Source organism: Bidens hawaiensis, unplaced genomic scaffold (genome assembly GCF_021521415.1).
Source record: "Bidens hawaiensis isolate Kalapana, Puna unplaced genomic scaffold, B.hawaiensis_p1.1 tig00021328_1, whole genome shotgun sequence".
Classification (NCBI taxonomy): domain Eukaryota; kingdom Viridiplantae; phylum Streptophyta; class Magnoliopsida; order Asterales; family Asteraceae; genus Bidens; species Bidens hawaiensis.
The window spans coordinates 318,587-329,207 of NW_027493298.1; the positions used below are offsets into that span (position 1 = coordinate 318,587).

The window sequence follows — 10,621 nt, forward strand, 5'->3', positions numbered from 1 at the left end:
CTGCTCAGTGATGGATCTAGATTAAATATTAAGGGGTAACCTAATTTTTTTTACCGTACATTCATACAGGGTCGTCAATGAGAATTCAAAAACCCTCGAGGTCTTGTACGAGTGTAACAAGGAGCCTCTATTTTTTTATTTTCTAAATTTTAAATTGGGTTTAACGTCTAACGAATCTAGTTGTTTATCATCATGTTTGAGCTAACTCGTTTTGAATAAAATTTACGTCGAACATAGACTGGCTTGTTGTGAATAAAATTTATATCGTAGATAAAAATAAGCAAGTCGTAACAGAAGATGATCGATTCGGGCTACCCAATGTTGTCTGTCATCGTGGGTGTATGAGATCGTCTTTTGTTATTGTATTATCTTGGGTAACCGGTCTTTATTCATTACCTCGGGTAACTGGTCTTTATTCATTAATCGTTAAAAAAACAAAGCAAATAAGATCAATTAAATGAAATATACCAAGTTATCAACAAATGTATAAATACATGACAAGTAGAAATCCAATTTTTTTTTCTTTCTTTTTTCATTTTTGAATAGAAAAAATCCAAATTCAAGATGGAACTTTCAGTTCACATACATTTTAAAAAATATATTATACTTATAATTTAATTAAAAATCAAATGAAATGACATGAAAGGAACCTGTCAATTTTCACTTTTCTTTTTTACCTCGATAAATGAAATACAAACTCATCTTCTACCTTTATATTCCTCTTTCACTTTTCTGCAACCACATATTACCGGAAAAAAAATTCCGATGAAGTTTTACTTTTTCTCTTTTGTATAATATTTACTCAGGGTAACCTAATTTTCGCTCAGAGGTTCCGATATATCAAACAGTTAAATATAAATAAAATTTTGCACTACGCAGCTAAAGTTGAGGGGTAACCTGGTATATCCGCCACTGCTTCTGCTGCATTTAGCTCATTGGTGAACAAGCAAAGCTCGAGCTCCAAATACGAACAAGCCAGATTCAAGATATATTACTAGATCTAAACTTAGCCTGCTCGTAATGCACTTGTGATTGGTTTGTTAAAGCTTGAATATATCTCAACTTAAATCAGCTCGATCCCGAGCGTAAAATACGATTGTTTAATAAATGAGCTCGAGTCGTCTCTTGAGCTGTATTTATATATTAATATGTAAAAAATTCATTTGTATAATATTAATTATTTATAAAGTTGTGAGAAAAATAACTATATACTATATTATGTATAAAAATAAAAGTATATATTAAAGAACAAAGTCAAATCTAAGCTTGTGCTCTAAAAAGGTAAAAAATATAACTTGAAACAAGTTGAGCTTAGTCAAACTAAGACTCCGCTTGTTTTGTTTACACCCCTAATTAAGAGTGATGCATTATTAATTTACTATGCATAAACTAGGGCCGAACTGGATCACTGTCCAAAAAAGATATTTGTAAATTTGTGTCTCACACTCGATATCTTTTCTCTCAACAATCTTGGAACAAGGGTCGGGTTGGGTCGTTGTCCCAAAAGATATTTAAAAACTCGTCCCTATCACTCGATATTTTTCTCCTATTCACAGTTGATTCGATTGTTGAAACAGATTACGGGGTAGACCCGTCTACACCTGTTGTCTTATCGTCTCATTTAACGCTAGAAATTCATCAACCCTTCGGATTTTGGTTCTGTTTGGGACCATTTTATACATGAAATTCATTCAAATCTTGAATGACATCGTAAAAACAACAGTATATGACAAACAAGAATCACAAGACTTCATATTCTCATGACTCCAACAAAACATGACAATTCACATCAAGACCAACAAATCACATAATGCCACGTCATCAGGAATAGATTCCATCTACCCAAACACTTTAACACATTATCTCCTGTTTGAGAACCACATTTACACAATCACATAAGATCAATCTTTGCTTCAGACTAACAACTAAATTAGATGATACCGGTTATATCACTCGCAGGTTAATCATGCTTAAGTACTGAACATATTAATTAATTAACATACAAATCAAGTAAAAGTCAGATAACAACACTTTATGACCGAATCACCTCCCGCGTATATTAAGCATCCGCCTTTCGCTGTTAATCTCATCATCTACATTCCCATCCAAACACAGACTATTATTATTCACACTCATGTCCGAGCTTGCGTTGCTGCTAGTAGCAAGTGGTGAATCTGAAATACCAACTGTGCGATTCCTTGTGGGACCCGTTCTCACACTGTACATCGATGATGCTGGAATATTATTCATTAATGGCCTCAAATTGCCCGGTATTGTTCTCCTTATATCCTGTTCCAAGCAAGCAATTTAGACTCAAATCTCGTAAGATGGGAAGTAGGTCCGTAAAAAACCAAATGTTCAGTTAACCATTTTGTTCAGTTAACCGTTTGTTTATGTTCTCTTATATATAAATGGACAGACATGAGCATAACTTTTTGTTCATTTAAGTAAACGAAGGAACATGAACGTGCCTTTTTTCATTCATCTATGTTCGGTAGTTTACTTGCTTTGAGTTCGTTCATTTAAATATTCATTTAAAATTTTTAGAATCGTTACAATTTAATGTAGTTTTATGAAATTAAAATATCAAACATCACAATTCAGTCTCGTTTTATTAACTTTTAAGGACAGACTTATGTCCACGTTACTTATATTTGGTGAGCCATTTGTTTACGGTATTAATGAACAAACATAAAGGAACGCAAAAACAAACAGGTGCAGTTTCTAATGACTTGGCAAAAACAAGAAAACTCCATTCATTTAGTTGTTTCTGTTCATTTGGTTAATTTACAGGCCTAATAAGAAGAAACATACCATATGCCGTATAGCCATATCCAAGGATTTCTTAGAAAGTGATCGACCAAAACCCGAGCTATCAGGAGACGACTTGGCAGACAAGTTACTAAGAGGTGAATGTTTGTCATCTTGCTTCGGTGGGATCAGTTTCCTCATGTTAATCACACGTTCCACCATCTTTGTTCCATAGAGTCCGGGACTCAAATTATCATTAGCTTTCGCATACGCACGGTTCAGTGCAGGAACCGGGACCGAGCTCCCACTACTATGAAGCAAACCGTTAGGTAACCGTCCTCTCGAGGGTGAACACGATTGCCTTCTAACTCTTCCGTTAGCCACTGGTTCAACGGATGAAGACCGGGTGCTCGCTGCACCTGGTCTTCCACGTGTAACCGAAGGCGGTCTATCGGTAACCGAGGTTCGTAAATTTGGCGGTGCAGTGAGTGAGTAACCAGGCATTTCTTGTGGTTTCCACGGTTTTGGTCTTACACTAGGACTAGGTGAACTAGATCGTGGTGTCCCTGCACCACTTCTTGTATTTGGTACTGGTTTTGTAACTGTTGGAGTTTTAACGATTGATGTTTTTGTTGAGGTTGTCGGTGTCGGTTGCCTATGTGTAGGTGTTGGGGCCCGTGACACAGGTCTGGTTGCAGGTAAAACTGGTCTACTCGTGGGAGTTGAAGATCTTGCAGTGGATCTTGGTGTAGGTGTTGAAGATCTAGCTGGCACTGTGGGCTTAGTGGACCCTACAGTAGGCCGAGAAGTAAGAGTTGAAGATCTTGAAGGCCTGGATGTTGTGGTTTAAGTCGGCCTAGATGTGGTGGTTGAAGTCGGTCTAGATGTGGTGGTTGAAGTCAGTCTAGATGTGGTGGTTGAAGTCGGTCTAGATGCGGTAGTTGAAGTTGGTCTAGATGCGTTGAAACTGTTTTGGTTGAGCCTGTTATGGGCCTAGTTGACGTGCCCAAAGCAGGCCTTCCTGTGGGAGTAGCAGGCCTGCCGGTCGGAGTAGCGGGCCTGCCGGTTGGAGTAGCAGGCCTTGAAGTTGGGCCTCCTGAAGATGAAGGCCTACGAAGTCCGGTACTTGAAGTGGTTAATCCAGGTGAGGATACTTGATTCCTAGATACTAAATTATTCCTACCGGTAGCCTCCGGTTGGTTATTTGATGATAGCTATAATAAGCAGTAAACGATATTATTAGTTTAGAATGCATGCAAAATTTATATAAAGGTACTGAATATAGAACAAAGAATTGACGTTACTCGAGATCTTAGTGCAGTAGGACGGGCCTTAGGTGTTCCTGTTTGAGCCATCACGGTTTTCTGTGATTCCATCTCTAATGAAGGGAAAAGAGGTGTGCCAGGTGGTGTTAAAAGCCTGAAAACATAAAAAACGTTCACTAAACAATCATAGAATTAAACCTATAGCCAATATGGCATGAATATAAACGAATTATATATGCTCCCAATACTGGATACAAAATCCAGTAACAAGATTTATGAACAATGTGTATCATCAGTGGCATTAACCTAACAAACTAGTGCCAACAATCACATAATGACGGGAAGTTTAGTATGAAATAGAGACAAGATAACACAAATTACCATTCGTAATCATTTTTATCATCTTCAGAGTTGAGAAACTCATCAGCACCCGTCTTTCTAGCAGCAGTTGCTGAAGGCATACTGAACATATGTGAACTTCCTTCAACCGATCCTGCAAAATCTAACAATACAGAACACAAATCCATCATCAAGTTACATATGCAAGTAAATTGGCCATTTTGTGCATCATACTTAAAATGGCATTTATAAATCATGGAACATATACAACTAATTACATAAAAGCCCCATCATTAGGCAACTAATTACTCTTCTCAAGTTATTTTGTAATAATGGTTCTTCTCCTACTCGTATCGAATAGATCACCCTGAGCCAAATCTTTTTTTTTTACCTAAATTGAAATGTAATATTTTTCAATCCTAGTTGATTGATTAGCCAATGAACAAAGTGTATCCTTTTATAGTCAATTTCAAATAATAATGAATAATGGGAGAGCAAAAACAGAACCACAACCGAAAACCGAACCGTTAACTGAAAAAATTAACCATAACCGACAAAACCAATCGGTTATAGTTTAGTGAATCTGATTAATCATCATTCGGTTATAAACTTATGGCTACAGTTAATGGTCTTCATTATACTGACTTTAACCGAAACCGCACCAAACCTCGTCTGTTTGTGTTCTATCGAAATTTATACCACAAATTTCATCTTTTATACCTCCATCTCCAGATTCGAACATTTGATTTCATGCTGAAACGGTTTATAACCGAGCTTGGAAACACCATAACCAAGCTCAGAACCAACATATTTCAGCTTCGAAACATCATAATTAAGTTTTGAACACCATAACCTAACCATTTTCAACCCGCACAACCGAAAAAATAAATAAAAAAATTACATTGGACAATTAACAGAAATTATTCGTTTATGGATTACCGAGTGAATCAAACTCATCTTCTAGGGGGTGTTTGGGAACCTCAATATAACTTATATAAGTCATAAGTTATAAGTTACAAAGTTTTAACTTATGACTTATACAATCACAATCTTTAACTTTCCCAAACACCAAATAACACAAGTTTTATAACTTATAAGTCATAAAGAGATAAAATAAGCAATCCCAAACAGTAAAATATGTAACCTATATAAACAAATTAGTAAATTACCAAGTGATGAATCAAACTCATCTTCTGTATTCTGCAGCAGCAGCTGGTCACACTCTTTCTCTCGTTGTCTCATTTCCAAAAATAACCCTAACTCATCTTCTTTCTCCTTCACTACATTCTTCTTAAAACTCATCACTTGCGGCTGCCGTGGCTTCAATCCCGCCGGCACTCCTTTCTCCGGCGCCCGGAAGCTTCGATTCATCGCCACAATAAACAAATTTCACAACTCCGAAACCCTAAACCATAAAAACACATAATAATAATAATATGCACGGAAACCAAAGCAAGGGAGTTAATTATAAGCTATGTGACGATAATTTGGAATAATATTATGGATGTAGATCTGGAATTTGAGATGAATTGGTTGTAAATTGTAATGCGTAGAAGGCAAGCGTTGGAGGTGGTATGAAGATGAAGGTTTGGAGAGAGAAAATGGGACACGGGTTAGAGAGAGAAAGGTGGAAGGAGTGTAGTAGTAGTAGTCAATTTGAATGCAGTAGTAGTAGTCAATTTGAAAGATAGAATAGAAGCAAGCTGGTGGCAGCTGTGTAAATAAGGACTGCTTTAAGGGGTTTCTTTTGGGTATAAGAAGACAGAATTAGTTTTTATTTGTTTAGAAAGAAATATATAAATATATTTTTGTTGTTTCAAGGTGTTTACCGACTAAAGTTGTTGCATTTTATATTTTAAATAAAGTGTTAATGTTAACACAGATAAATAAGAGAGTTACGATGAATAATGTCGGCATAAGTGGAGCTGACATGTTAGAATATAAGAATATGTGTATAACGGTGACAGTAGATATCAGAAACATAACAGCAATAATACTAATAATAATAGTTATTAATACGGAGAGATATGAAAGCGAGGGTTAAGAATTGAAATCTTTATGGACTTAGTTTTGAAATTTGACTCAAAGGAGTCTCCTTAAATTGGTGGATTTTCTAATTGATGATGTTATTGTCACTTCTTGGATGAATCATGCTTACAACATTAAAATTAATATGAATTATTAACATCTCATCTCAGAAAAGCTTATTTTTGTAATAAGAGTAATTCCAAACTTTGTTAAATTGAGTATGAAAGGATCCTGTTTTTTCATGCAAGTGGCATCATAGTGAATGAGCGGGAATAACATTTCCGCATTTTTATCACATTTAATGTGTACTTGGGTATTCACAATTCTTTGTTTTATTTGTTGTGTTCTTTTTTCCTAATTTTGTGGAGCTAACTCGGTCTTGCTCCATCCCGCTCCATACAAAAAAGGCGAAAATGGTGTTCCTGAAAACCCCGACGCGCCACATTAGCTTCTACCTTAGTCTTTCCAACCTCTCTTGCTCCACACCAAAGCCACACCCTCTACACTTGGTATTACCAATTTACTGTACTAACATGTTGGTGGCAATACAACGACCTATCAACATGCACAACAATATTTTGTGGCAGCATGAGCTACGACTATAACAATAGGGATGTCGAGGCAAGCAGCGTGGTGAAAACAAGGAATAATGCTTACATATGTACTATTCCCTCACGAAGAAGTCAATGATTGAAATTATTTATATGTGATTAAGGTTGTAGAGTAACACTGATATAAATCTTTGATCTAACATTGTTGGATCATGTTAGTATCGAATCTTAAAGAAACTTGGGGAGTTCCAGATCAAGCCAGCTTCTGTGCTACAACATTTAACTATGCATAACGCATGCTTAGTTATATTATATATCTAAAGGTGTTGCAAGTTATATTATTTATCTAAACAAAAAGGCATGCATCGCGTATGCTAGCTAAAACCATTGGCAAAGCTTCTTTGGCCCCCATCAATTTTGCTCAGTGGTGTAAATTTATCCGTTTTCGTCTGAAAATTTGAGTCTGACCCCCTCCGTTAAAGAAAATTTGTATATACATTTTCGTTCCGCCCCCTCAACATTTTCGTCCAAGTTTCGCCAATGTTTAGTACCATCATTTTTTTATAAGCTATCTGACAAACTAAAAGTCGTTCACAATGACTATAATGTACTTTAGCTAAAGCATAATTGATCTAGACAAATTAGAGAACACATTAAACTTGATCAAGATAAGAAGCAATAATCAAATTCATAAATAAAATATGCTTGAATTTCATTGACAGCAACAATTAATCCATAATTCCACATTCAACACATTAACCGAACCGATCCTTACCTTCTTAACACAGATAACATTAAGATGAAACGCGTGAGAGAATTTACAATTTACAACTTCCAATTTCCAATTTTCAAGTCATCAAACTTCTTGTTCGCTTCGAATTATTTGTGCTTCATGACTGACCCAATAACTACTTCCATCCGGTCCCGAAAGCTTAAACCTACATAATCCAAGACCAATAATATTAACTTCCCGCTCGTTCAAAGTCCATAAACACGTCATTTAATCAAACACAAACCGTTCCAGCACCGACTTCCCCTCCTTGTACTTTTGGTTCTTTTCGTGAGCGGTTTCCTAAATGTCACAAATCAAAGTTCAAACTTCTTAACGGGTCGGCTAAATCTTAAACTTAAAAGTTTCATAGATGATCTTACGTATGTCCATCCAACTATCGACCCACATTTAACACAGAAAATGCCGGCTACTGTGTGTAATCCCGTCATCATCATTCTATCTTCCTTAACTCCAATTGTCACATTTGCTCTGTAAAACATTAGAAACATAATTATGATTTGCGATTGCATATTTATATAGAGGGTCGAGAACGCAAGACGCTCAAAGGCAAAAATACTAAAACGCTCAACCAAAAATCTAAAACGCTTAGCCAAAAGTTCAAAAACCCCTCAAAAACGTTTTCGTGAAGAAAATTAAAAAATTGATCGATTAACGATCCAAAACTGTTTATTTCGGTGAGCCAATGATTAATTGGATATATATTGACGATTTCGAGATCTTGTCATGTGATTTCATGGATCGATTTCATGAAAAATAAGTATTCTTGTACGTTAAACAATTATTGTGTTGCATCTTTTCTCTTTATATAGAAACCACATTATAAAGAAAGCATTTGAAATAAATCGAAATTAACCAACAATAATAAGTTAATAACACACAGGAGCAATAAAAACTTACACTTTACTGAAGAGATAAGCTTTCCCATGTCTGCAATGGAACGACTATAATAACAAAAAAAACAGAGTAAACCCTAATCAGCAAAATCCCCTAATTTGAACAAATCAATAACCTAATTATACAAATAATTCGACCTAGAATCACACTAACCACCAATTCAGTAATCCAATTAACCAATTTCAATACAAATTTACAAATCGATCAAATTAGCCTGTGAATCTCAACTCTTTGTGAAGGTTTTCAGGTCAGATCAAAGTTGAAGAGGTAGGTCCCAGCAGAGCCTAGTTGGACCCGCAAGACTCACCTTGAAGAGGGACGTCTGCGCAGAAACCAACTGGATCCGCAGGACCAACCATGCTCAGAGACGTGACGTCCTTACGCGCAGTACGCAAGCTGGTCCCGCAGGAAATGCCTCCCGATGGTGAAGGACTCCGCCTGTTCCCGCAGCTTCGGATACAAGCCATCAGGGAAGGCCACCCGCGCAGCAAGGCTACACGCACAAGGCACTTAGCTCTCAATCACTCAGTGTCACCTGAGGGAATGAGCAAAGCCGGGAACAATCCCGCACAAGGGCGGGAGGGGGAATACTCCCGCCCAAATAAGCCAGTCCGTACGATACAGGAAGATCTTCTGTACTGTACCTGACGAGGTATGGGAAAAAGATCTGACTAAAGATACGACAGCTTATTGACAACAGTATGGCGAGCAGAATGCTCATGTACTGTGTCATTATTAAGCCACTGCCTACTCACCAACTACTGCCATACCACTTGCGTAGCCGGCAGTTGGTGGAAAAGGAATAGTACACAGCAGGCCTGGTCACTATCAGCCGCTGCCTACCCACCAACTACCAGCAGGGCACGTGCGTAGGCCACTGTTGGTGGAACAGGAACACTGTTGCAGCCGGCCACACCTCCTTGGAAACCTACCTTCGGCTATAAATACCACAAATGGTATGACCATCTCATCTTATCTTGTATCATCATATTATACCTGATATCTGCTCTAGCAATCTCTTAATATACACTTATATTTAAAGAGCAATCTAGTCTGATTCTCACGCCGGAGGGTGGTCACAAGGAGGAACCCCCCCCCCCCTTCTCAGTGACAAGCTCACGGTTTCAGGTTATCAGAAGAACCATCTTCTCAGGGTCTAACCCCTCGTGGGAAACATCTATCTAACCCCCAGGTTACCAGTAATCTGCCCGGGGTCAGGTTAGTGTCTCTTCAAAAGTGAAAACCGTTACCGATTCATAATTACGATATGGGTTCACTTGAATTCATTCAAAACTGAATGAATTGGATAAATTGGATCGATCAGAAATGGTGGATTAAGATTAAAAATAGACCTTTGAAACGATGTCGTCGCAAAGAGCAAGATGTGTTTTGCAGTACTTGCAACTGTAAATCTTGGCTTCTAATGCTACCAGAAACAATCGGCCCATTTGATATTGTTTAATTGTTTAATGGAAGGAAGAAGATGTGAATGTGATTGTGTGAAAAGTGGGGAAGAACGAATGACGATTGTTTTGAAAGCATTCAATCGATAGATAATAATAATAATAATAATAATAATAATAATAATAACAATAAGTTCACGCAATCTGACCCCACTAATCTTTTTGATGGAGTCGTGGGCCCCACCTTTCATAAATTTATGGGATGGTACAAGTTAACATGCATGGAGTACTATTTTAATTGCAGAGAGTTAATGAATGTTGTTGTAGAGGGTATCGCTTTTAGTTTGTATCTAGAGTTAAGAATTGTTTTTTTTTTTGAACATTCAAATCTTTCCTCCTACTATTTACATTATACCGCCAATGTCAGGAATCGAACCCTGGACCTCTCACCAAAAGGCCAAAGCCTTTACCATCCCACCAAAGTTAAGAATTGTAGTGTGTAGATTACACACGGCTCCAGAGGTGTTTATTTTTTAATTATGGGGATGATGGCGATTAACTTTTTCTGGTTTTTTAATTTATTTATTTATTGAATAT

General features: G+C 37.1%; 1 protein-coding gene and 1 pseudogene across 2 annotated transcripts; both read right to left on the minus strand.

Annotated features, from left to right (window-relative positions):
* Positions 1-1,459: 1,459 nt before the first annotated feature.
* LOC143563192 (uncharacterized) lies at positions 1,460-5,838 on the minus strand (annotated as a pseudogene). Its single transcript, XR_013140618.1, has 6 exons — positions 5,525-5,838; positions 4,398-4,509; positions 4,056-4,170; positions 3,712-3,965; positions 2,815-3,679; positions 1,460-2,289 (listed from the first exon to the last, which is right to left on the minus strand). The product of XR_013140618.1 is annotated as an uncharacterized LOC143563192 (transcript).
* A 1,762-nt stretch (positions 5,839-7,600) lies between these two features.
* LOC143563197 (protein yippee-like) lies at positions 7,601-10,081 on the minus strand. Its single transcript, XM_077050797.1, has 5 exons — positions 9,974-10,081; positions 8,625-8,668; positions 8,087-8,195; positions 7,951-8,006; positions 7,601-7,872 (listed from the first exon to the last, which is right to left on the minus strand). Exons 1-5 carry the CDS (start codon positions 10,067-10,069, stop codon positions 7,791-7,793), a joined length of 387 nt encoding a protein of 128 aa, XP_076906912.1. The 5' UTR covers positions 10,070-10,081; the 3' UTR covers positions 7,601-7,790.
* Between the last annotated feature and the right edge of the window lie 540 nt (positions 10,082-10,621).